Here is a 22731-nt window from a genome sequence, read left to right as displayed (position 1 = left end):
AAACCTGCCCTGAAATTGAATTTTGAGCATCAAAGTGGCTGATAATGATAACGGATTCAAAACCGTCACCCCATATTTGAGCGAATTTCAGGTTCAGCTATTTAATCCCCAATCTGTCTCATTTGAAGTTTGTATGCTACCTGCCGGTGTGCTCCGGTACAAAGATACGCTGCAGCTCTGACCCACTTTCATCCGCCCTGAAAGACAGGTACAGGGACTAGCTCACAAACAGTCCTAATTGGCTGCAGCCTTGTCACCAGTGCCGCCTGTAGCCCAGGCTCTCGAAAAGGCACTCCAGCGTGCAGCCTTTGGATTTTGAAATGTCATGTTTGAGCTCACACAGGTCTGCTCTAACAAGCCGTGTTTACCCCAACCCTGTGAGAAGACGAGAGGATCCTTATTTCCTCTCCTTATCTCAGCCGATGCAGAGATTTCGTCTCTGCTGTCTGTCAGTTGTATCTTCAAAGTTTCTCCTGAAGCTCATTTTAATGCTTCGTGGTTGCTGCTGAAAACAGCTATTTGCAATGCAGCGTTGGTTTCCTGGGTCCAGTTTGTGCTGTATATGTCTCATTCCAATGGATAAATGTAGACGCTGTGACATGGTGTTTGCAGCGCAGCTACGACAGACCAGCACTAATTTGTTTTAGGTATCTGCTGGCGGTTCAGACTGAGGGAAAGGTATCTGTTTCCCTCCCAACAATAGTCTTGAAAGAACACACTGCAGATGAGAGTTTCTGTCTCTCCCTGTTGCTGTCCCCGTCTCTTACGCGATATATTTCGCCACCTACACGTATTACCCACAGCTCAATGCGATGTGTTCACGCCCGCTCTTATCAAAGGGAGTTTGTGAAACATTAAAGTCACTGACTGATGAAGGAGCGGATGAGGCAGTTTGCAGTAAAACGGGCACACCGGTGAGATTAATTAAAACACAGTGAGTTCTAGAGTGCACCGAACAACAACCAACAATTATGTAAGAAGACCCAGGGGTGGATTTTTTTTTTCCCCTTTAACTTATATACGGCTGACGATGAGGATTTCACTCTTCGCTTTTATAAGACTTATTACGGATGCTAACATTAATTAACCGTTATTCCATTTAAATCATTCCAGAAGTCTGTCTCCTGAACCCTGACCTTTTTGTCAGTTACTTTCCGTTTTTTTGCCATTACACGCACCATTACACCTGATACAAAGGAGAGCTGCTCCTTATCTGTGTATTAATTACCTGTGTGTGTGAGTGGAGACATTTTTTTTTTAGTGCGAGCCTCTCCGAGTGGTTTCATTAGGTGTTGAAGAGGAGGCCTCAGGCAGATTATCAAAGGGCCATCGAAGACTTTTATGTTCAGCCGGTGGTTCAGCGCCCCTCCTGAGATTTGTTTTTCTAAAGTCTTTGACTCAAAGGAAGAAAGAGAAACCTGGATCGCTCTGCGCTGATCTCTTGTACTTCTCACTAGGTGGCACACTGATCAAAGTTTATGTGGAATCAGAGGAGGGCACTTAAGGGAGGCACCCTGGCTTTCTCTCAACTGTTAAAGACCGTATTTAAATTATACATTACAGGTTTTGGGGGAGAACAGAATTGACCTCTTTCTTTTGATAAATCTTGTTATTCTGTGGAGATAATTCGATTTTGATTTGTTAAAAATGCAATTCGTGGAGTTGTTGTAGAATTGTAAAGTTAATATGAATGAAACATTGGCCATAATTCATTATTTAACACAATTTCTCTTTTGAAAGTGTGATGTTTCGCAATCCCATCTCAATAATAATGATTAGTAATAACTTAATGACCTCACTTAGTGGAGGGGCAGTGGCAGATGTTTTGAAGGGTCGATATATATTTCCCCGTCTTATTTTCAGGCCACAGTCAGTGAGACAGCTAAGAGAGGACCATTTTTATTGCAGCATGCATCAAAGCTACCAGGTGGTGGCAATGTTGCTGTGGGCAAAATGAAATCCCTCCTGCAGTTTCTGCCTCCGAACTGGAGAGCTGGACCGACAGAGTGTGATGCAGCTCGTTCCGTCCCGGTGGGCCTTAAAGGGCTTCACCTCAGCTATTTGTATATTAGAGATTTTGCAACGATGCCTCGGAAGATAATGTTACAGACGGTTGAGAGTGAAACCTTCAGGTTAATGTGGAGAGTTTGATCTGTTAGCCCGTAGCCGATATTTTCAGATATGCAAATCACAAATTGCATCGTAACGATTTGAGATAAAAAAATTACATCACTTCACTGTGATGCAGCCTTTAAAAGCAGGAAAAGACAATTATGCGATATTACGATATTTAAAGACAATATCTAGTTGGACAGATAAGATAAACATGGAATTTGGTGTAAACATGCATCTCCTCCTCAGCATGAATTGTTGTCACTTTGGTGATTCATTCACTTTCCATCTAGTGGCGTCATCGGGTCAAAATGTCATTTGTCCAGTGTTTTATTAGAACTAATGAAAGTCCCATCAGCCTCACCTGTACTTGTACTATGTTATGTATAAATCTGTTATGTATAACTTTTGTCTTAATTATTCTACTACTGTATTAGAGACAATAAGTAAAGTGTCCCAAAGACAAGTGATGAATTGACTTAGCGGTTCACTCAACCAATTTGATGATACTCTTAGTAACACAAATGCAATCAAAAGCCTATTGTACATACATCCGTGTTCTGCTTGCTTACACTACAAGCAGGGTACAACACATGCACAATAGGCGTGTGTGATATTTCCTCTCAGCTGACTCAATCGAGTTAAGTGTTTGGATGCAGATCTGATCCAATCAGTTTAGTATCTCAACAAGCCAAAAGATGCTTGTTGAGCGTTGTGTGGGAACTGTGGGAATGAGAATGAAATGGGGACTCGGAGGACGCTCTCGCTCGCTGTGGACGGAGAAGAGACGCATGGCAGTCTGCCTCAGCTCCTTCCTGCCTGATTCTTCTGGGCAGATTCTCTGATTTCTCATAGCTGCAGTTCTGGGGGAACACAACGGCACAAAGACACCCAGAACCCGCGTAGTTTTGTTTCCCACAGAGGTCAATCTCTCTAAATCCACTGTCACAATTATGCACTCCATGTTCACATATTCCCCAGCTTTGCCCGTAAAGGCAGACAAAGCTCGTCACACACAAAAGCTTCCATCTGCTCTGCATCCGAAATTAGTGGACACTAGCCAGAGGGAAAGGATCAAATGCATTTTGTGGAAGCGTGACATTGAAGTGAAGTGTGGCGCGTGTGCTTTACATCAAGATAAAAATGATTTGCGGAACATGCTGTAACATGCTTGCAATGCACAGTAGAGTAGTATTCCTTTGGGGGGGAAAGTGTCCAATTTCTCGGGGGAATCGCGACGCACAGACCATCAGCGGGTGAATTGGACCCTGTTGCGGATAGCGATGCAGAACAATGAGGCAAACAGCAAAATTACAGGCTTGCATTGGTGCTGTCAGATACAGAGAGGGATTCAATTCATTTAGGCAAACTTTGCTGAGCTGGAATTGATCTGTCCAAATCCCCCTGTTTGAACAGACTTACAGTAAGCTGCACGGTGGCATGTTTTCAAAAGCATACACAGCAAAAACACCACAGCAAATGGACATATTTGCTGTGGTGTTATACTCCTGTTGGTCAATACTGACTTTTGTCCGCCAACAAGATTGTGTTGAGTATTTATCTGGCATTGGTGTGATTAAAATGTAGCCTCTCTCTCTCTCTCTCTCTCTTTTGGGATTGCCTCAGAGTCTCACAGACATCCTTTCATCCGACTCTCGGTTTTTTGGGCTCGAACTGTGAAGTTCTTGGAGCTTCCTCAAATTGCTTTGGCAAAGGCTGCTTGGCTTCTCCGACTCTGGCTTGTAACAGTCAGTCCCCAAAGCGAGTAGAAGCAAAAGAGTCATTTTAATATTTTTCTCATCACACTTCCTGGCGGGACAGCTGACTGAGCTCGTTCGAATATATTTTACTGGATTCCACCACGTCTACATCAAAACAAAAAAGAAGTCCCATGTCTATATTTTTTTGCAATTTTGCAAATGAACAGCGATCATATAGAGAAACTGGACCGGGTATTTTACCCGGAGGAGAGATTCCATTTTTATGAGGTATTTTTTTTCTCATATGTACATTATATTCTCCTTTCACAAGGACGGTGCAGCCTGACAAAACCCCAACATGCCTCATTAGAATTCATTGTTGAAGACTGTAATGAGCACCAGCAGCACTGAGCCACCTGTGTGTGGGAGGCTGCTTCACAAAAAACACAATATTCCTCTGATTTGAATAATTGTACATTTTACTTCAAAAATACAGATGTGAAGAAACACAGACCTGACGGGGCCATCTTGTATATGCACATCTTTAGAAACGCACTCCAGAATAAAGGAAATGTGTGAAATACACAGTGATAGAGACATTTTATACAATTATACGGCATATTCATCTGTGAATAAATTTAGCAACTTTATTGATGTCATGCAGAGAAAAGCTGAGAAAAGCTGTTTACAGGATCTCATTTATGCCTGTAGACCATAAAAAAGACATTTTTAGACGTTTAATTATTCGTATTTGCAGTGACTCACAGGCATAATGTACATAGACTTTAATCTATATGAATTTAAATATAGTGTATTATATTTGTATTTCTCTTATGTTTGTACAAAAAGTAAAACTTACTTTTTATTAAAAAGTATTTACTACTTCTAGAAGAATTTTCATATACGATTTGGAAACTTTAATAGCAGCTGGAGTCATTTTTCTTGTATTTTGGATTGCAGGCAGCATTTGTTATATAGACAAAATGAATGAGACAAAAAGTCAAGCTGAGTTTGTGCTGGAAAAGAATAGAACACCATGCATGTGGGATGAGGACAGTTTAAAAGGTGCTAAACAAAGACAAAAATGAAAACTTAGGAAGTTGGCAAAAATGAACCAAAATGAACCTGGACTCCAGATGGATGGAAATCTCAATAATCTATGATTTTCTCTCAAGTTTCCTCTCCTGAAATCTTCTCTGTATTTTTAAAATGTTCCAGGTCACAGACAGTCAGCTTCACCGGCTCATTTTAAATACTTGCACTCACTGTTGTATCTGACCAGCGATGTGAAAACGTGGTTTGACGTCTCCTCACTTACATATTCTCAGCAGAGGATCGTGCTGCTGCCTCCTCTGGTTTGATCCAACCAGAAACATATCAAACGTGCAAGTTGCGGTGGTGGAGAGGCGCACACGCACTTTCATAGCTGAAATACTGTCAAAAACGTTGATCAGCTGCCTGGAGTTTCAGCATTTGTTTCAATTTCACGAGTGAGCAGCAATCAATTACAAAAGGTTTAACAAGTAGAGCGTCACACGGCGTTTCTGTCACGTCTCTCTCGTGCTTTAAGGCTTTGGCCGGGAACTGTGGCATTGTGATTGTGATTGTGATACGGTGGCTTGACATATTCAGGGTAGGCAAAGTAACATTGCTTTTATAGAAAGCCACCTGCCTTCTCCATCATGCATCACAGTGTGTGACAGGATGCATTCGATATCAATTGACAGTGGAGCGGAGAGGAGGAGAGGGTGTGTTTGTTCTCACAGTTTGACAACGTGTCATTTTCAGCAGCAGAGTGCCATTACCTGACGCATTCGTCCGTCTTTGGGGCAGAGAGGTACACCGTGTAAATGTTGAATGTGAAATTAGCATCCAATCGTCGACCTCTCTCGTAAACATTTTATTCCCCCCCTCCCTGCACCTACCTCGCGATGATTTGATGTATGAAGCGCTGCCTCCTGGGCCGGTGTGTGCTCGTAAACATGCCTCTTTTTGCATGCTACCGCAGTTCAAGAGAAATGCTGGAAGGTGTGGCCGTAAATCTTTGATCATTCTGCTGAAAAGCCGACCTTGACTGTCGTCAGTGAGTCACGCGTCGCCTCCGGCGCTCCGTCACTCCGTCACTCTCGCCCCAAATTGACCTCTTAGCCTCGTGTGTGTGTGTGTGTGTGTGTGTGTGTGTGTGTGTGTGTGTGTGTGTGTGTGTGTGTGTGTGTGTGTGTGAGAAAGTGATGCTTGACTCGGAGCGAGTGTCCTGACCTCCTTCAAACACGCTAACCGGCAGAGACTGACGTTGACACTAAAGTCAACTGACGACAGCGATTTTGATGATTCATTTGGTTATTTATCACGCAAACATGCCAAACATTTGTTTTGCTCTTCTCAAATGGGAGGATCTACTGCTTTTCTCTGTTTTATATCATCATAAATTTAATATATTTGTTTTTTTTTACTGTTAATAGATGTTAATAGATGTCATCTATCTAAACAATTAAATACCCTTAACATACAGTTCAACTTTTTTCTATACCTACCAGTAGTTTAAAAGTTGGAAAAATCATTTTAAGTCCACACTGTCTGACTGACACAACCATATACATTCTGTATCTGCTCGTTCCAAATCTTCATTGAAGCTATATGATGTTTACACTGAGTGAAATATTCAAACCCACGACTGCAGCGTTCCATCAAATATCCTCGATGTCTTGTACGTAATTTCCTTCACATCTCTCTGAAATTGAACCTGCCATTTTGGTTTCTTTAATCGCACTAATAAGTGTCTCACGGTTTTCTTCAACCATTGAGAGATTACCACCAGTTGAATGTGAATGCTTTCATTTAAATCTTTGTCCTTGTTTATCATCATTCAATTATTTTGGTGGCTGGTTGTGTTTTTAATCATGCGGCTAGACGTCTCTGTTTGTCTTCATGAGTTGAGTAATTACTGGAGCAGGCCGCTGCTCATCATGGTGTCGATAACTCCACGCTGCAGCATGAGCTGTGATGCTGCATGTTATGTTGTGTTATATATGTTAGCTACGATATATGTTTCCTCGTCTGCTGGGCTGCTCTGACAAAATGCTCCTCTAGGCTTCTTTTGAGACAGACTTTTTTCAGTATTGATCAGACATTTTTATATTACCACCCACTGGCTGTGACCAAAGAACCAAAGAGCTCCACATTGTGTAGATACAGCCTCTGAGCGAACAAACCCAACAGAATAGACTTTATTTCTGGGACTCTCTCCATAAAAAAAAAAAAAATGGATTACATAACGGGTTGAGTGTGAGTTTCTGTGTCTTGGTAATGGATTTAGCCTAATGATGCCCCCCTTGTCCAAAAGAGGGATTATTCTGAAGAGGAGAACAATGGAGGCTGCTCGACTGTGGCCGTGGATGTAGCAAGAGTCTCAGATCACACAAGTGTAATCCAGAAAATTTCACTTTAAGGAGAGGAAAGGGTCTTTGGAGCTCCTCGCCCAACATGGCAGGAGAAGAAAGTGTAGATCAACACGTCATGTGTTTTCATTACAGTTCTCTTTTTGCCTCTTTTGCAGCGGTCCAGTCTCTCAACAGCCTGAACGACCAGATTGCTCAGTTCATGGTGACCAGATCTTGTAGCCTGGCTCACGAGGACGAGACCTTCATTCCCGGAGAGAGAGACACCTTGAGGAAGTCCATGACTCTGATGAGACGCCTGCTCGTGGATGCTCAGGTACAGCCTCTGCCCTCTCGAGGTCAAAGGTCACTCAGTGCATGCTTGTCCTTCTGATTAGGATACAGGTTTTTCGCTTTAGTTCACAGAGGTTCACAGAAGTAAAACTTTTTGCCTTGCTCAGTCTGGTCTGGTGAGCCTCAATAGGAATTGACTGGTTTAGGGTTGTCAGATGAGTAAACGAATCAATGAATTTGTCATGCATACAACCATGCTCAGCTTAATTGGGCTTAAAAAACACCATGAATTAAACTTTCACAATCAAATCTTCAGACCTACATACAACACAATTCATAAATCCCTGGCAAAAACATTTACTATGTAGTACTGGAGAAGTAAATATCAGTTGAATAGTCAATCTTTGCCTCCTTTTCCAGGCTTTTGACATAAACACATGAATATTAAACAACCCATCGTACGTTTGATTGTTTCAATACAAGGATGTTTTAGGGCTTTATCTTGAAAGATAATGGTGCTCTCTTGTCCTCTTGTGCGCTCTTATACCAAAATATACCCGATGAGACAAATGTTCCACTAAATGAGCGTTATCATATCTGTTAACCCTAACCCTGGAACTATCAACTGACAATATATATTTTTTTAGATTTAAGGAAATGATTTATGTATTTGCTAATCATGCTTAGTTTTACATTCACATATTATAGTTTGAGTGGTTAAGAAGTTGATAAATATCCCCATAGTTTGCTGATTGGTCCTTAGAGCATACTGCTGCCAAAAGAAAAGAGAAAGAGAATAAATAAGTAAATATACAGTATATATGTATATATATATATATATATATATATATATATATATATATATATATATATATATATATATATACGTATATATTAAACGCTTTGTTAATTGTTCAGTTATAACAAGATGTTTTTCTTGTCGTACCAAATTTTTCCTCATCATTTCTACCCAGCAAATCCTCCTAATTCAACAAAAATATTTCTTGATTTTTTTTTTAAAGCCAAGTTAATCAATAAACATTTTTAGTAGTTCTTCTCCAGAATTTCTTTGCTGGCAGTTTACAGAAGGCTTTGAAACACAATTCATGTTGGGAAATATTATGTACAGAAAACAGACTTGAACACTTCAATGATAAATGATTAATGATTAAAGCATGGCAAATCGAAATAATAGAAAACATATTGAAACTGAACTTTTGTTGTCTGGTCAAAACTTTCTCGGAGGTTGAAGGGGCATCAGTATTTCTAAAATCCTGGCTACCTGAATGTATCAACAACAACTAAGACTGCAGCTTTTCATGCTCGACCCATGTTTGTCCTTGTTCACTGTAGTTTTTTCTACAATGACCCATTATTCCTCTCACCCTGTCATACATTATTCTTCAAACTTTCCAACGAAGAGAGAAAAAACAGAGACGTACTGTCTTGTCTCATTTGCCCCCGGCACGTCAGTGTGACCTCGGCTCGAAGTTGAAACCACATCGAGTTCATCCCTGAGCTTAAATGAAAGATTTGCCCACAGCACAACCTCTGTGGAAGCTTTGGCAACCTTTTTTTTTAACTGATAATCCTCAAGATCCATGGAAGGGAAATGCTTGCCTCTGTCCAAAAGTCCTGGCTGTAGTTTCTTTAGATCTACTTGATTTATGCACTCTTTTAGTCTTAAAGGTCAGCTCAATGTGAAATTCAGAGCATATGTTTTCCCTCCACACCGCTATCAACATGGCGACAGCTGAGCTGGAGGCTAACAGTGCAAACAGCGGCAACAGTGCTGCCAGAGCTAACAGTGTTTACCAGAATGGGAACCGGACGTCAGCCGTAACCGCCGTATGAGCGCAAAGCAGGGGCTGTGAGCTAACCATTGGGGCACGCTCACATGCACTGACATGCACTCAAAGGCGCGCACGGCTGGCCCAGCTGTAAACAAAGTGCAAAGAAGTCCAGATTACAACACACAGAGTCTCCGCTCTAGTAGACATTTATCTACTATATCTTTACAACGCTAATAGTTATTTGCTATAATATAGAAAACCTTTAAGGGTAAGCAACAAATGTGTGTTTTCAGCATGTTCTGCTTTAAAACAAAAGGCTACCAAAGTCGTAAAATCCTTCCGTCGCTCTTCTCTGCTTCAGATGAGAATAAATTTCATCCTTATGTTGTTGCTTCAATTTGTCCTTTTATCTATATTTCTACATTTTGATGGATGAATCTTGACACAGTGATGCATTGGGGTCATCCATTAGCACCTTCATGGACGTGCATGATGGATACGGAGTCCATCCGCCATTCTCCTGGAGATATTTTCTCTGTCGCAGTGTCATTGATTAAACGGAAGGTAATTCAGCAAAAGGCCATTGCTTTCACCTCGGCCCAGTTGTATGCAAGCTGGAGTGAAAGATTGTTAGCCTGCAGTCAGTTTTTTTCAGTTAGTCAGGAACATAGCATTGGGAGGTGATGGATGAGTGGGAAACTCAGCTGCGGATGGAGTGCCGATTATCTCCCCAAGAAGTTGTACTTGAGGAAAAAAAAAAAAAAAAAAAAGTTTGCCGGTAGTTCAGTGTTAAGTGAAGCGCTCAGACACGTCAGTGTGACCGATTTCTCTTCATGTTGGCCTTGTTTGTGTCAGACGGTACAACCCACAACCTTTATGTGTTCTCATGTTTTTTTTTTTTTCTTAGAAGGATTGCAGAGGGCAGGCCTCTGTCAGATGGGGCTTGTTGCCCTGAACTGTCACAGGACGAAACAGATCAGCAGGGGGTGCTGACAGTTGCTAGGGTGATATGTTTGTTTACTCTGAGGCTACAGCCAAGTCCGATAGAAAGAGTGTGTCTCAAACTGGGAGTGTCTGAATTCTGACAGAAGTTCCATTGGATCAGGTGAATGCTGTTTCCCTCCTCTTATAAACAGTTTGTCATTATCGTATCATACCTCCTCAGTTGGGGTTTAAGACTCAGGTTAGGTTATAATTAGGTGTTGCAGAGGCAACTGGTCGGCGTTAGAGCAGTTCATATCAGATCTCGCTAATTAACGTTAATTCCTTAACAGCTGTTTTGCTAAACATTTGGCAAAAGTACAAAATGAAATAAGTAAATCAAAGCAAAAACAACCACCACGATTCCCTCCCTAACCTCCGCCACGTGGTTATTATTATAACCTTAACATTTTTTTTATTTTTTTTTATGCCCAAACCTAACCAAACCTTAACCATAATATTGTCACATCGTTCTAGAAGGCGTAGACGTTTTTTCTTGGTATAGATCATCCATCCATCTGTTTTCCTCCGCTTATCCGGGGTCGGGTCGCGGTGGTATAGATAATATAATCCGGATTTCAATTAAACAAAACAAAATCTGATTATACAGCTTTCAGTTTGTTATTTCTAACGCTAGTCATTTGTCAACCTCAGATAAACCTAATTAGATACAATAATGTTTGAAAGGATTAATGTTCAATAACTGTGTTTGATACTGGGTTCAGATTCAACATTACAACTCTATTCTCTTGACTTCATTCACCTTATCAGAGCAGCAAGATTGAGCTCTCAGGCTCCCTATCATCACTCAGGCTACACCAGACAGACAAAATAATTGTTGACAGATTATGCATCAGATTTCTTTGTTCTCAGAGGTCAAAGTCAAGTGTGATCTCATCTCACATTGAGGAGCTCGCCTCATCCACAGGATTTTGCATTCATGGGGAGAGTAGTGTTTCTGCTGTCAGAGGGAATATGAAATTAGACCAGCTCTCCTTCTCTTCAGCTCTCCTGCTCTTTTCTCTGCGCAGTTCAGACTCTGATATCCAGTATTTAGTGCTGCCAGCGGTGTGACTTTCACTGCTGGTCTGAGAGAACTCTCCAAAGCTTGCCGTCAGTCAAGAAACCTTGAACTTTTGTTACTGTATGTGTATCTTTTGAAAACATTTCATGACACCAAACTGTTTAGTTTGTAGAAGTCAAGTTAAATACATCATCTGATGAATTCAGCATTCAAATTTCAAGTCCACGGCCACTAAAAGGCAGAAAATTAATTTAGAGGGATTTGAATAGTTTCTCTTTGAATGCTGTCCCAGAATTGATTGCCTCATTTGTCATTTGCACAGATGAATTATTTATGTCCCCGATGCTGCGCTGGGGTGACTAATCAAATGCATTTCAGAGGGTGCGGAAGCTGTGAATTGATGCGGTGGAACGTTGCACTGCATTAGCTACTTTGGTTTAGGAGTCAGCGGGGCTACAATGGCGGCCTGGTGATGGCGTGACAGAGAAGACATTGCTTGCATTAATCCTTCAAAAAATAATGTTTGGTCTGATCTGATCCGCTCTCGCAGGGTGAGAAGAAAACTCCGACTTTAAATAAATACTCAGCTGTGCAGGTCAGAAACAACAAACAGACGGGAAGAACAGAACAGGAAGTCGGTGTGCGCAATTCTGGAATTGTTTTTGTTTTTTGTGAAAAAACAAGAGAGATTTAGGTCGTTCTGCAGTTGTTAGTGAATAAAGGAATCAGTTCAGATCTGGTCCGTAATGAGCTATTAAACTATTTGACACAGAGATATGGTGAAAGATTTATATATAGTCAAAGAAAGAGGACAAAGGCGGTCCAAGGATTGCAGCAAAAGTGTAGCCCCATCCTGCTATAGATCCATGATTTCTGTTATTTCCATTCAACCATTTTGAGTCTCAGTGCCGGCAGGAGAGGTGGGTTATCATTTATGAGATCCTCCTTATGGGCAGCTTTCTTTGTTCTCTAAGTATCTTTGGGTGTTTGAACACAGAGAAGCCAAAGCTTTCATCTCATGCCTCATTTTGAGGCAGATTTTTTTTTTACCCTATTGTATGAAAATCCGTCCACTCCTAATCCTATATTTCAATGTTACATCCTTTTGTTTTATAGTGCGAGCTGAAGTGGGCTGGACTTCAAAGAGCTGGGGCTGCTTTTTTTTTTTTTTTTTTTTTTTTTTTTAAACAACTGCAGTTTCAGCCGGTAGACATCTCTCACCAGTTTCCACATTTCTACCCACTCAGAAATACCGGGGGAGCAAAAAACGATTAATGAGTACGCATTAAACTGACTGTATTGGAGCTGACTGCCGAGAAGATTTCAAAACACGTCTGTCCCAGCTGATGATAAGGCAAACCTGAGTGCAGGGATACAATGACTGTAGACATATATTTCCTGATATGGAATGACAGAAGAGATTGTTTTCCAAATGCCATGAGGCAGACACGCTCGTTTCTGCGTTCCCAGACCCCCGTCACATTATTATACACGCACGGTAATCTCTAATCCGATCAAACAAATGCTATTTTTTGCAAATAAACCCTCCTATTTTTCAAACTTTCACTGTGGATATTTTTAAGATGACAATATGGCCTCCGTTAGATGAAATAATGCGTGCCAGATTGTGAGACTTCATCATCCTTCAGCTTTCCCAGAAACCATCTGTTGATGCAGTTCAGGATGTTTAAGGTGGCGTATTCGGGGTGCGCATGTTTCTATGGAAACCCTGAGTACTGTCACACAGCTGATCCGGATCAGTACTCGCATCTTTCTGCTGATCAAAGGTGTTCACCTCAATTTCGGAAGAAGTGCGGGTGATATGGAAAGGCCTCTCTCCCTGTCAATTTCCTCTTGAGTGACGGACTGTTTGTGCTCTTTGCAGCCCTTTTGTTGTGCGGTTGTTTTTGTCTGGCTGACGTGGATAAGTGTCTAGAGTTGGCTTCGTGTCCTCCTGTGACTTTCTCCGTCAGCCACAGACAGCTTAAAGTTCCTGGAGAGATTTTCACAGAAGATATTTGAACCCACATTCTGGTCTCCGGTGTTTTGAGTCATTCAGTGAAAAGAAACCTGATCTATTAGTCGATTATTTAGCATTCCGCCTTAGGTGAGCTTCCTTGTGCTGCTGCTGCTGCTGCTGCTGGAATCGCCTCCACGGAACTGAAACCTGAATAATTTATGAGAAAACATCCACTTCTGTGGTCACAGCAGACATGAGCAGAGACGTTAATGTGTCGTGGAGTGACATCGGTGTGCCTTTTGTTTCCCTTATCTCAAACGTTGCTCCTGAACACAGTTATTTGCCGTCGTCCAGCTCGTCTTGTTTACTTTAAAACCTTCTGCACAAACCCTCATCAAAGGCAGGATTTCTGCAGAGACGAAAAGAGAGTAAAATCAAAGATGGGATACTTGTTATCACAGCCATTGAGTTCCCTGTTGACCTTAGACGAGATTTAAATGCTCCCTGCCTCCACAGCTTGTGGGGTGTTACAGGAAATATAAATGACTTTCCCTTCTATCTGATTCGCTGCCAGAAGCAATCGCTCTGAAGAGTTGGAGCAAGCAGGCATCTGGCCCAGAGCTGCTTAACACACCTGTTTTTATTTTTTTGAGCAGCACACACTTCCAGCTTTTTTTTTTTATTTGACCGCTGCACCTTCAGTTGGCCACCGATAACGTCACTGGAGGTTTTTTTAGTTTTCATGTTACCTTGAAAATTGTCGCTGCTGTGAAATGCTTTCACTCATCCTGAAGGCCTTTACACACCGGGAGCGTTTATTATTATCTATATTTAATAATCGCACGTCAGTATATTTTTTCGAACTATTGAGTACTTTGACACAGGACGGGAATATTACTCAGCAAAAAAGTGGCGCCATTTTTTTTTTTTTTTACAGAAACAGGACGATTTTGTTTTACCTTTCACACCGCGAATAAAGGCATCAACCAATCATGTTGTGCAGAACAGACGTATTTAAAAATATTCACTATATTGTACAACAACGGACAAATCACATACATTTTCTTTTTACTTTTAGTACATGCTGCCTTTACAAATGACGTAGTGTCGCATGCATTATGCATTCAATTGAGACTACTGAAGGAAACTTATGGCATTTTGCTAAAAGGAATAAATAGCTTACTGTAGCTTAGGCTGTACAGCAATTAACCTCAGACAGACAGACTGCCAGATGCTGGGCTGGGTCAGTAGGATGCACCTCTGCCTGCGCCGATGTTATCGACTAAAATGCTGCAAACTGTGTCAAATTAGCATCACGGCCAGTATGACTAGTTTTGATGGGAAATATTCGCAGGCGAGTATTCCTCATTTTTGTGTTGTTTATTCGTCACGCCCCCGGTGTGTAAAGGGGGTGCGATACACCTTTATACAGATAGCGTGGCTTCAATTTTTTTTTGAAACGTAAATTCAAAAAAACATCTCCATTAATGTAGGAAGAATGTGAAAACCCTTTCAAATTAAGGTCATGTGATTGATCCGTTTTTAGGTCGTTCTGTATTTAATGGCTAATGGTGAATGGACTTGTACTTGTACTTGTATAGTGCTTTTCTACTCTTCCGACCACTCAAAGCACTTTAACACTACATCCCATCACTCACCCATTCACGGCCATTCATACACTGATGTATGAATGGGTCTACCATGCATGGTGCCGCCTGCCCATCAGGACTATCCAACCATTCATGCTACATTCACACACCGTAGGCACAGCTACAGTCCAGTTTAGGTTTAAGTGTCTTGCCCGAGGACACATCGTCATGGACTTGAGGAGCCGGGGATCGAACTGCCGATCCTCTGATTGAAGGACGACGCTGCTCTACCACTGAGCCACAGTTGCCTCATTAAAGGAGCTGTATTTAGCAGCAAACAACTATTTGCTATGCAAATCTATAATAGAATAATGTCAACCTGAGCTGAGAATGAAGTTGCTCTCCCTCACTCTGTGTGTGTGTGTGTGTGTGTGTGTGTGTGTGTGTGTGTGTGTGTGTGTGTGTGTGTGTTTTGTCTGAGCTTCTCCTTGCCTTGTTGACATAGCTGGGCTGGCCACATGTGCTTTTAGTGCATGGCTAACACGTAGCCGCCGCTCTGCACTGCGCTCATACGGCTACATTTTAGATCTCAGTGGATCATTTTCCAAATAAATACCTTAATCTTATTTCCTCTAGTACAGTAGTTCTCAAACTTTTTGAGTGTGCCCCCATGGTGTTTTCTCTGATAGACGTTGATAAAAAATGCCTTGTTTGCGATGACTATTTTGTTTAGTATTAACAGCTAGGCGTTGTTTAATGTGCTCCAGGCACGGTGGATTTTTGATTAGTTCTGTGACTTTTTATCTCCGCCCTGACCCGCCGGAAGTCCCTCATCAGAAACCCATGTGTCTTTGACTCTCACAAACACACTCAATACAATCTATTCTGAAGCAAATTATAATGCAAAAAACACTTCCCAGACTCATTTATTTATTTATTTATTTATTTTTCTTGACCTTAGGGTCCCGTCCCTCAAGTTGAGAACCTTTCCTAGTAGTCTCTTCAATTTACAGTATATTTATACTATATATTTATATTTTTGATCATATTATAGTGTGAACATAAACCAATTCTTAGATAAAAGAAATATATTGAATAAGAAAATATGTATTTGGGGAAAAGGGCTCTTAAAGTGGTAGTATCAAGCAGCAATAAACAATTATATCAACGTATTAAATCAACTAATAAAAGGAAACAGAAGAGAAGAGGCTCATTTTTGTGCATGGTTCTCAGTTGGAACCTGACATTAACTTTGAGGTGTAAATAAGAGGACTACCGTTGCTACTATCTTAGTACACTAGATGACTTGTTCACTCAAATGTAAACAACACAGGATTTCAAGACAGAATTTGAGATGTTTTTATCTTTCTAAAATCTGTATTTTCCTCTCTCAGGGAGTTTACTGTATGTTTAAACAGTGATTACATACAACACAAACTTTTTCAGTGAACATAACACATAATACCCAAAAACAATGAATGAAATCACAGCAGATTGATCATAAATGGGCGACCGTGACACACTGGGTTAAGAGGGTCATCTGGTAACCGCAAGGTCGACGGTTCGATCTTTGCCTGGGACGTGTCCTCTGTCGAAGTGTCCCTGAGCAAGACACTGAACCCCTAATTGCTCCCCGGGCGATTCTCAGCAGCCCACTGCTCCCAATAAACTGGTGATGGGTTAAAAGCAAAGGCTAAATTTCCTATATATGTAAAAAATGTATATGACAATAAATAAATTTCATTCATTTAATTTCATAAACCTTGCTGCCTCTGATCCTTATCATCTGAACCATACATTCATGTACTCTTGCCATACAATCTTGTAATCTGGTCACGTAATCTGGTGTAATGCAATTAAACAGAGAGGCTGGATGTAATCCCACCATGGAAATCAGGATCAGGAGGTGCAGGGTGTTGTAGACCACCAGTCCTCAGTTCTGGTGTTGAGGATTACCCCCCCCTCCTGACCCATCATTACACGTGTCCAGTGGGTCTAGACACAGGGATTGACTGTCCTGCTGCCCAGTGAAGAGTACATCACCAGGTGGTCATTATAGAAACACACTCGGTTCTCCCTCCGATTAGGTCAAACTGCTGAAATCCAAAACGACACGATAAACATTTTGGTTTGTTCACATTATGATTCTCTGTATTTCACATTTTTTCTCAACTGCACACTTTGAGGCATTCTGGGTAGTCTGTAATTCTGAGGCCTTTCTCTCAGCAGACATTTTGACTTGTCACAGTAGGAAAAGTGGTACTAACAACTTTAATGACGACGGCGTTCTATTCAAGTGTCCCAGTGAGTGACATTGTGCCGACTCGCATAATATCAGGAACCTGAAATCAAAAGCAGCCAAATGGAATTCAAACATCGTTGAGTTCTGTGAAAAAAGGCCGACAGTATCTTTCAAATCCTTAAGTGGTTTTCTTTTCCGTCAGTCTTAACTTCTAGCTTTTAGAGATTGAACTGTTCATTTTTAAGCAGTTAAATAATTATATAAAAGCAATTCTAAAGTATTCTTCAATTTCAGTTTGATATATTTCATGTTTAATGTTCTTTTGTACGGTAGAGGTTGAAGGGTAAGATTATTTGGAAATTATATTTTATATTATATTGTAGAATTGGCCCAGGATTAGGTAGCTAACATGATAATCAGAATCAGAATCAGAAGCATTTATTGCCACGCTATGTTGCACATACAAGGAATTTGACATGACGGGTGGTGCATAGCATTAAACAATCATCAACACAGTGCAAAAAGTAGAAACATATACAAATTTACAGTAAAATATAAAGTAAAGTGAAATTAAAATATAGCCATTTCACTGGGTCTTTTTAACATGAAGATAAAAAAAAGGTTTTGTGATTTTGTTAAGACTTTAAAAATGAATTAACTTGGTGAAAAAATATTTTTCATGTTACTGTGTTACTGAAACAACTTCACTGTTTTTATGTATGTTGTTCATGGGGACACTCACACCAGCATGTGGACAAACTATTAAGGCTGAATTATTTAAGAATTGTGTCAAAGTCTCATGATCTAAAAAGGAACTCAGCATGGCTTTTGTGCAACTTTAAAAATAAATAAATAAATAAAGGTACTGCATTTTGAAGCAAGGTGAGGCAGATCGCTTACAACTGAACGTAAGACTGCGGTGCAATATCGCACTAAATGATTCATAAGATGCAGATGTTTTGCATCGTTTTGCCTTAGCGGATCCAACTTCGCAGACAGAAGACGGCACATAGGCGACAGCAGAGCAAAGGAGCAGTGTCTTCTGATTTCTGTGACTTCACTTTCAGATTAAGTGCGTTCTGTGAGTGAAACTTTAAACATACAACAAGTTCAGATTTAGGTTTTTACAACTTCTCACATAGTTTACTACAACTTCTCACATCAAGTGTACAACCTCTTACATTTTTACACAATATATTACATATTTACCTTCATAAATTCAGCGCTTCAGCAGGAAAGGCCTACACATAATCGTACATGATTCCCTGTGCTTAGAGCCCTTACTGTAACAGCTTAAAGTATAAATGCAGACTTTGATGCTTGAATCTTTTGGGATTCTCCTTGGGTCTCTCATATTTACTTCATTTAAATATGTTTACTTTGTCCTCTGGATGCATGATACTGTACATTTATCATGCTTCACTCAGCCCTAATCCACACGGTCCCCCCTCAGTTTACCATATTGCTCATACATTAGTACTCCTCTGCTTCACCTCATCACTTCCTGTGAACACGACGACATGCTAAATGCATAAAGAGGCCACAAATATTAAAACGGAAAGCTTTGCTGAGAAAGCATGACAAAGTGTAAATGCTGCAAACAGGATCAGAAATGTCGAACACAAATACTCATAATGGAAAAAAAACCCTCATTTCAGTATGTTTCTATAAGCTTATTATTACAAATGGAAGCCGTCATTGTGATTGTTTCATATACGTTCTTGTGTAATGAATCATGTTCTTAATGTGCTCTCCCGTTCTATCCCCCAACCTTGTTAGTATTCATGATTGCGATTTCTCTCCTCAACTCTGAATCCTCTTACGCTCTCCTACGGTTCTTCTTGTATGAATTTGTTAGTGCGTGATGCCGGCTGGTTACAGCACTTTGCTCTGCCTGGATTCTCCATTTATTGCAGTTTGACTGCTTCACGTTTCCATCCTATCAGCCTATCAGCATGCATAATCATGCATCACTGTTGCCAGATTACTGAATCTTGCTGAATTTTTTTTTTTTTTTTTTACAGTTCCCTGGAGAGAAATTTAATCTTTGTGATGTTTTTTTTGGTGAGCAGATGGTATTTTAATGAACTCAACAGAAGATATTTTAATGTGATACTTGTCCCTTTTCAACCCTGACATAAAATGCTAGGCAGGTGCTTTTGAAAGAGCTATAATTGTTATTCTTTGGAAACAAGGTGACATTTCTGTTATGTATTGTAAATCACCAAGGAGTCTAGCATGAGGTCTAAATTCACTTGATTTTATCATTTAAGATGAATGAAAATGTGACTTTAGGATCTCTGTATTTTAACTCCCAGGATGATACATAATGTTCTGTGTATATTATCAGAAGTTCATCACGTTCATTTCTTGGATTCAGTCTTTTTCCAGTCTGGACATTTACATTTTTATACCAATATTTCTTTTCGTGTTTCCAAAACCTTCCCAGGTTCTCGCAAAATGCGTCTCAGCAGGTTTTGAGTTTGTTCAGCTGAAATCAGTTCTGCTCGTTCAGAGTGCAAGATAGCGCCGTGTTTGATCTGGAGTGTAGCTGTTTTAAAAATGGACCTCCGGTGGAATAATTTGAGTGCTGTTGCTCTATATGAATAAACTTCTACCAACCTGCTGCTTCTTTTTGATTTCTAGTTGTGTTTTTTTAGCATTTTAGTTTTAGATCAAACTGTGTCAAACATTCACATTTTCGAACTATAACAGTCAGTCGATTTTACAAGTGCATACTCACTTTATAGTGTGGATATTTAGGCTTTATATAAGAGGTGGATGTCAATGTGAGCATGTTTTGGTGACGTTAGCATTTAACTCAAAGCACCACTCTGCCTCAGTAAAGCCTCACAGAGCTGCTAGCATTACTGTAGTCTTGTCATCAACATAATGAGGAGACACTTTGTAACCACCCTGCAGTCTGTGAGGTACAAGAAGGTACCACTTAAAACTAGAACAGAAGCAGTTACTTTTCTTTTAAAACGTTCATGGCAAAACAACGTAGACCTTAGGGAATTATTGGAGAAAGGGATAATGTAAGGTTGAAGTTTTTGTGGATCTTTATAGAAATAACAGGGAACAAAAAGCTAAACAACAACTTAGCAATTCTATGAATAGTATGCAGCTTTTGCAAACATTTTATAGGTGACATTTTACAGTGTACTTCACTTTAATATATGTTCCATCACTTTGTTTGGATTATAAGTGACATTAGAATGAGAGTTTATTCATTTTTAGCAGTGTAAGGGGTGGAGGACATTTTGTACGTTTATCCAAAGTTATGCAATTGAAAACGGAGGACGTACCATCTGTACTGTGTGTTTACGTGTAAGAGCCCTTCACCTACTCTCCAGCCTCTCCGCTGCATCTGTGGTTTATGTTTAGGCATGGATTTTCTCTTTAGGGAGTAGCGGGATGACCATTATGTTTTCAAAGGCTTGTGTAATGAAAGGTGGTTTTGATGCGTTGAGGAATTGCAGTCCAACGTGATTGTTGTCCTCGGTAAACATGCCGTGTTTATTGTGTCCTCCCTCCTTCCTTCCTTCTTCATCTCACTTTCATCCAACTGTGTGTTTGTCTCCATTTTCTTCTCATCTCCCAGACAGAATCACGCATTACAAACAGCAAGACAGCAGAGATATTTACCCAAACACACATCTCAAACAAAGTCTTATTAGATGCACACACACCAAGGACAATAAACACAGGGACATGTCAACAAAGATACTGTTTGAGGACATTCACTGGAGCACATTCATTATTTCAGCATGACTGTGAAATGATACTATGTTAATTAGTTTGCCCACATGCAAATTTTTTTAGAAACAGAAAGCAACATTTCTTTGTTTTGCTTTCCATGGATCTTATTATTAATACCCTGTTATAATCCCTTACAAGAGCTCAGCTCCCTGAGCCAAACAAGTTTCCGACAAACTTAATATAGCATGCAGATTAATGCAATTCCCGGCTCCTGCAGGAGCCAGCTTATTAAACACGTTTAAATCACATACATTCACAATTAGAATAAGTTGGAGCCATTAAATAAAAGACATAATACAAAAGTATCTCATCAGCACAGTTTGTCTCTACAAACACATTTGCATAAGTGCTTTGCCCTTTTGCACTAAAGCATATGTAAAGTAGTCGTAACTGTAGTCGCAGTCTAAAACAGGTTTTCAGGCAGGAAAACGAACCTCCTTTTCCTTCAGTTACATTCGTGGATGAGTCAGCCATATTGCTCTAATTAAAATAATCAAAGTCCTGCTGTCAGGTTGGCACTTCTTCTTCTTCACTGTTGTCGCTTGCGTTTAATTGCTTTTGCATGTTAATGTTTGAGCTATCTCCACTTTTGCATATGTATGTGACAACAGGTGTGTGTGTGTGTGTGTGTGTGTGTGTGTGTGTGTGTGTGTGCGTGTGTGTGCGTGTGTGTGTGCGTGTGTGTGTGTGTGTGTGTGTGTGTGTGTGCGTGTGTGCGTGTGTGCATGTATGTGCATGAAAGGCCCTTCATGCAGAACAGTATGCTAAGCTTGGAATACTGAGAGAGTTTGCATCGGTCTGCTCTTCAGTGTTCCTCTTACTGACTCCTACTGCACGCTTGAATGTCTTTCAATTTAGTCCTTCTGATAACTCGGCTCTCTCTCTCTCGCGGAGATAAATGTTGAAATATAATAAATGACTTCACATGTTTTAGGCTCCAACCTCATCTCTCTCTCTCTCTCTCTCTCTCTCTCTCTCTTACACTGTTTCACGCTCACAGTGCCCTTCCATTTCTCTGCCTTATTTATCTTTCTCTCCGCTTCCCTTGTTGCTCATTTTTCAACTTGTTACAACAAGTTTCATATCTTGTAGTTTTAGCTTGAGCAAATAAAGGACGCAATTCCCAGAACACATCGACTTGAAGTTCTTAGGAACAATTTTGAATTCTCTCGGCGCAACAAGACTGTTATTGTGTCTTTATCAATGAAACAAGAATTTCGCTCTAATATGTTATTAATTTTTTTTTTTACATTTTGATTCTTTTTGTCGTCCTGTGCAAAAATGTAGCACTTAAAGACATCACTGAGGCAGTAATTGGACAGGGGTATTTCCCTGCTTTCAATAGGCATTTTTGCTAAGAAGGGGACTGAGGATGTCAGAATTGGATACAGTGTATTGGCGTGAATACAAAGTAGCTGCATGAAGACACCAAATAAAGTGGTGATGGAGTGATAATTGTCTCTAGTGTTACTATTCATTGGAACGGTCCTCTGGAGTGGGAACACATGATAGTAAGAGGAGTCTCTCAATCAATAGGCTCTGCAGATGTGCCTTTACACACGCCGACAAGGGGATAAGCTCCTTATCAATATACACTGTACCAGCTCCATCAGATATGGATTAATCTGTCCTCAGTACTGCACAGCCCCCCCCCCCCCCCAAACCTGTCTGTCAGTTATTTCCCTGCAGTGCTACGTTTAACCTGGGAGTGGTCTTCTTTGGTGCAGAAAATTCCTGTTTGGTCTCAGCTGAAATGTTTTCACTGCAGTGTAGATGGACTGTGTTGCATCTGTTACTGTATGCCGTTCACTAGCTTTGGTCACATAAAGCCACAGTTTGACATTTGGTTAATGCACGTTGAGCGACGCCACTCTCATTCTGAACAGTTAATCTCATC

The 22731-nt window shown here is 40.5% G+C and overlaps 1 protein-coding gene across 4 annotated transcripts in view; it reads left to right on the top strand.

The window, feature by feature from the left end:
• Positions 1-22731, top strand: part of kaznb (kazrin, periplakin interacting protein b) — a 104803-nt gene that overhangs the window by 8971 nt on the left and 73101 nt on the right. For all 4 annotated transcript variants that reach the window (XM_068712241.1, XM_068712243.1, XM_068712245.1 and 1 more), the window contains exon 2: positions 7369-7526. In XM_068712241.1, the coding sequence (XP_068568342.1) occupies positions 7369-7526 (158 nt within the window). The remainder of the gene's footprint in view (positions 1-7368; positions 7527-22731) is intronic.

The sequence above is a fragment of the Cebidichthys violaceus genome, unplaced genomic scaffold (genome assembly GCF_023349555.1).
Source record: "Cebidichthys violaceus isolate CVI_PGR_0920_01 unplaced genomic scaffold, fCebVio1.0.p SCAF_17, whole genome shotgun sequence".
Classification (NCBI taxonomy): domain Eukaryota; kingdom Metazoa; phylum Chordata; class Actinopteri; order Perciformes; family Stichaeidae; genus Cebidichthys; species Cebidichthys violaceus.
The sequence above is the reverse complement of the archived record's forward strand: the minus strand, read 5'-3'. Positions and strand labels throughout refer to the sequence as shown.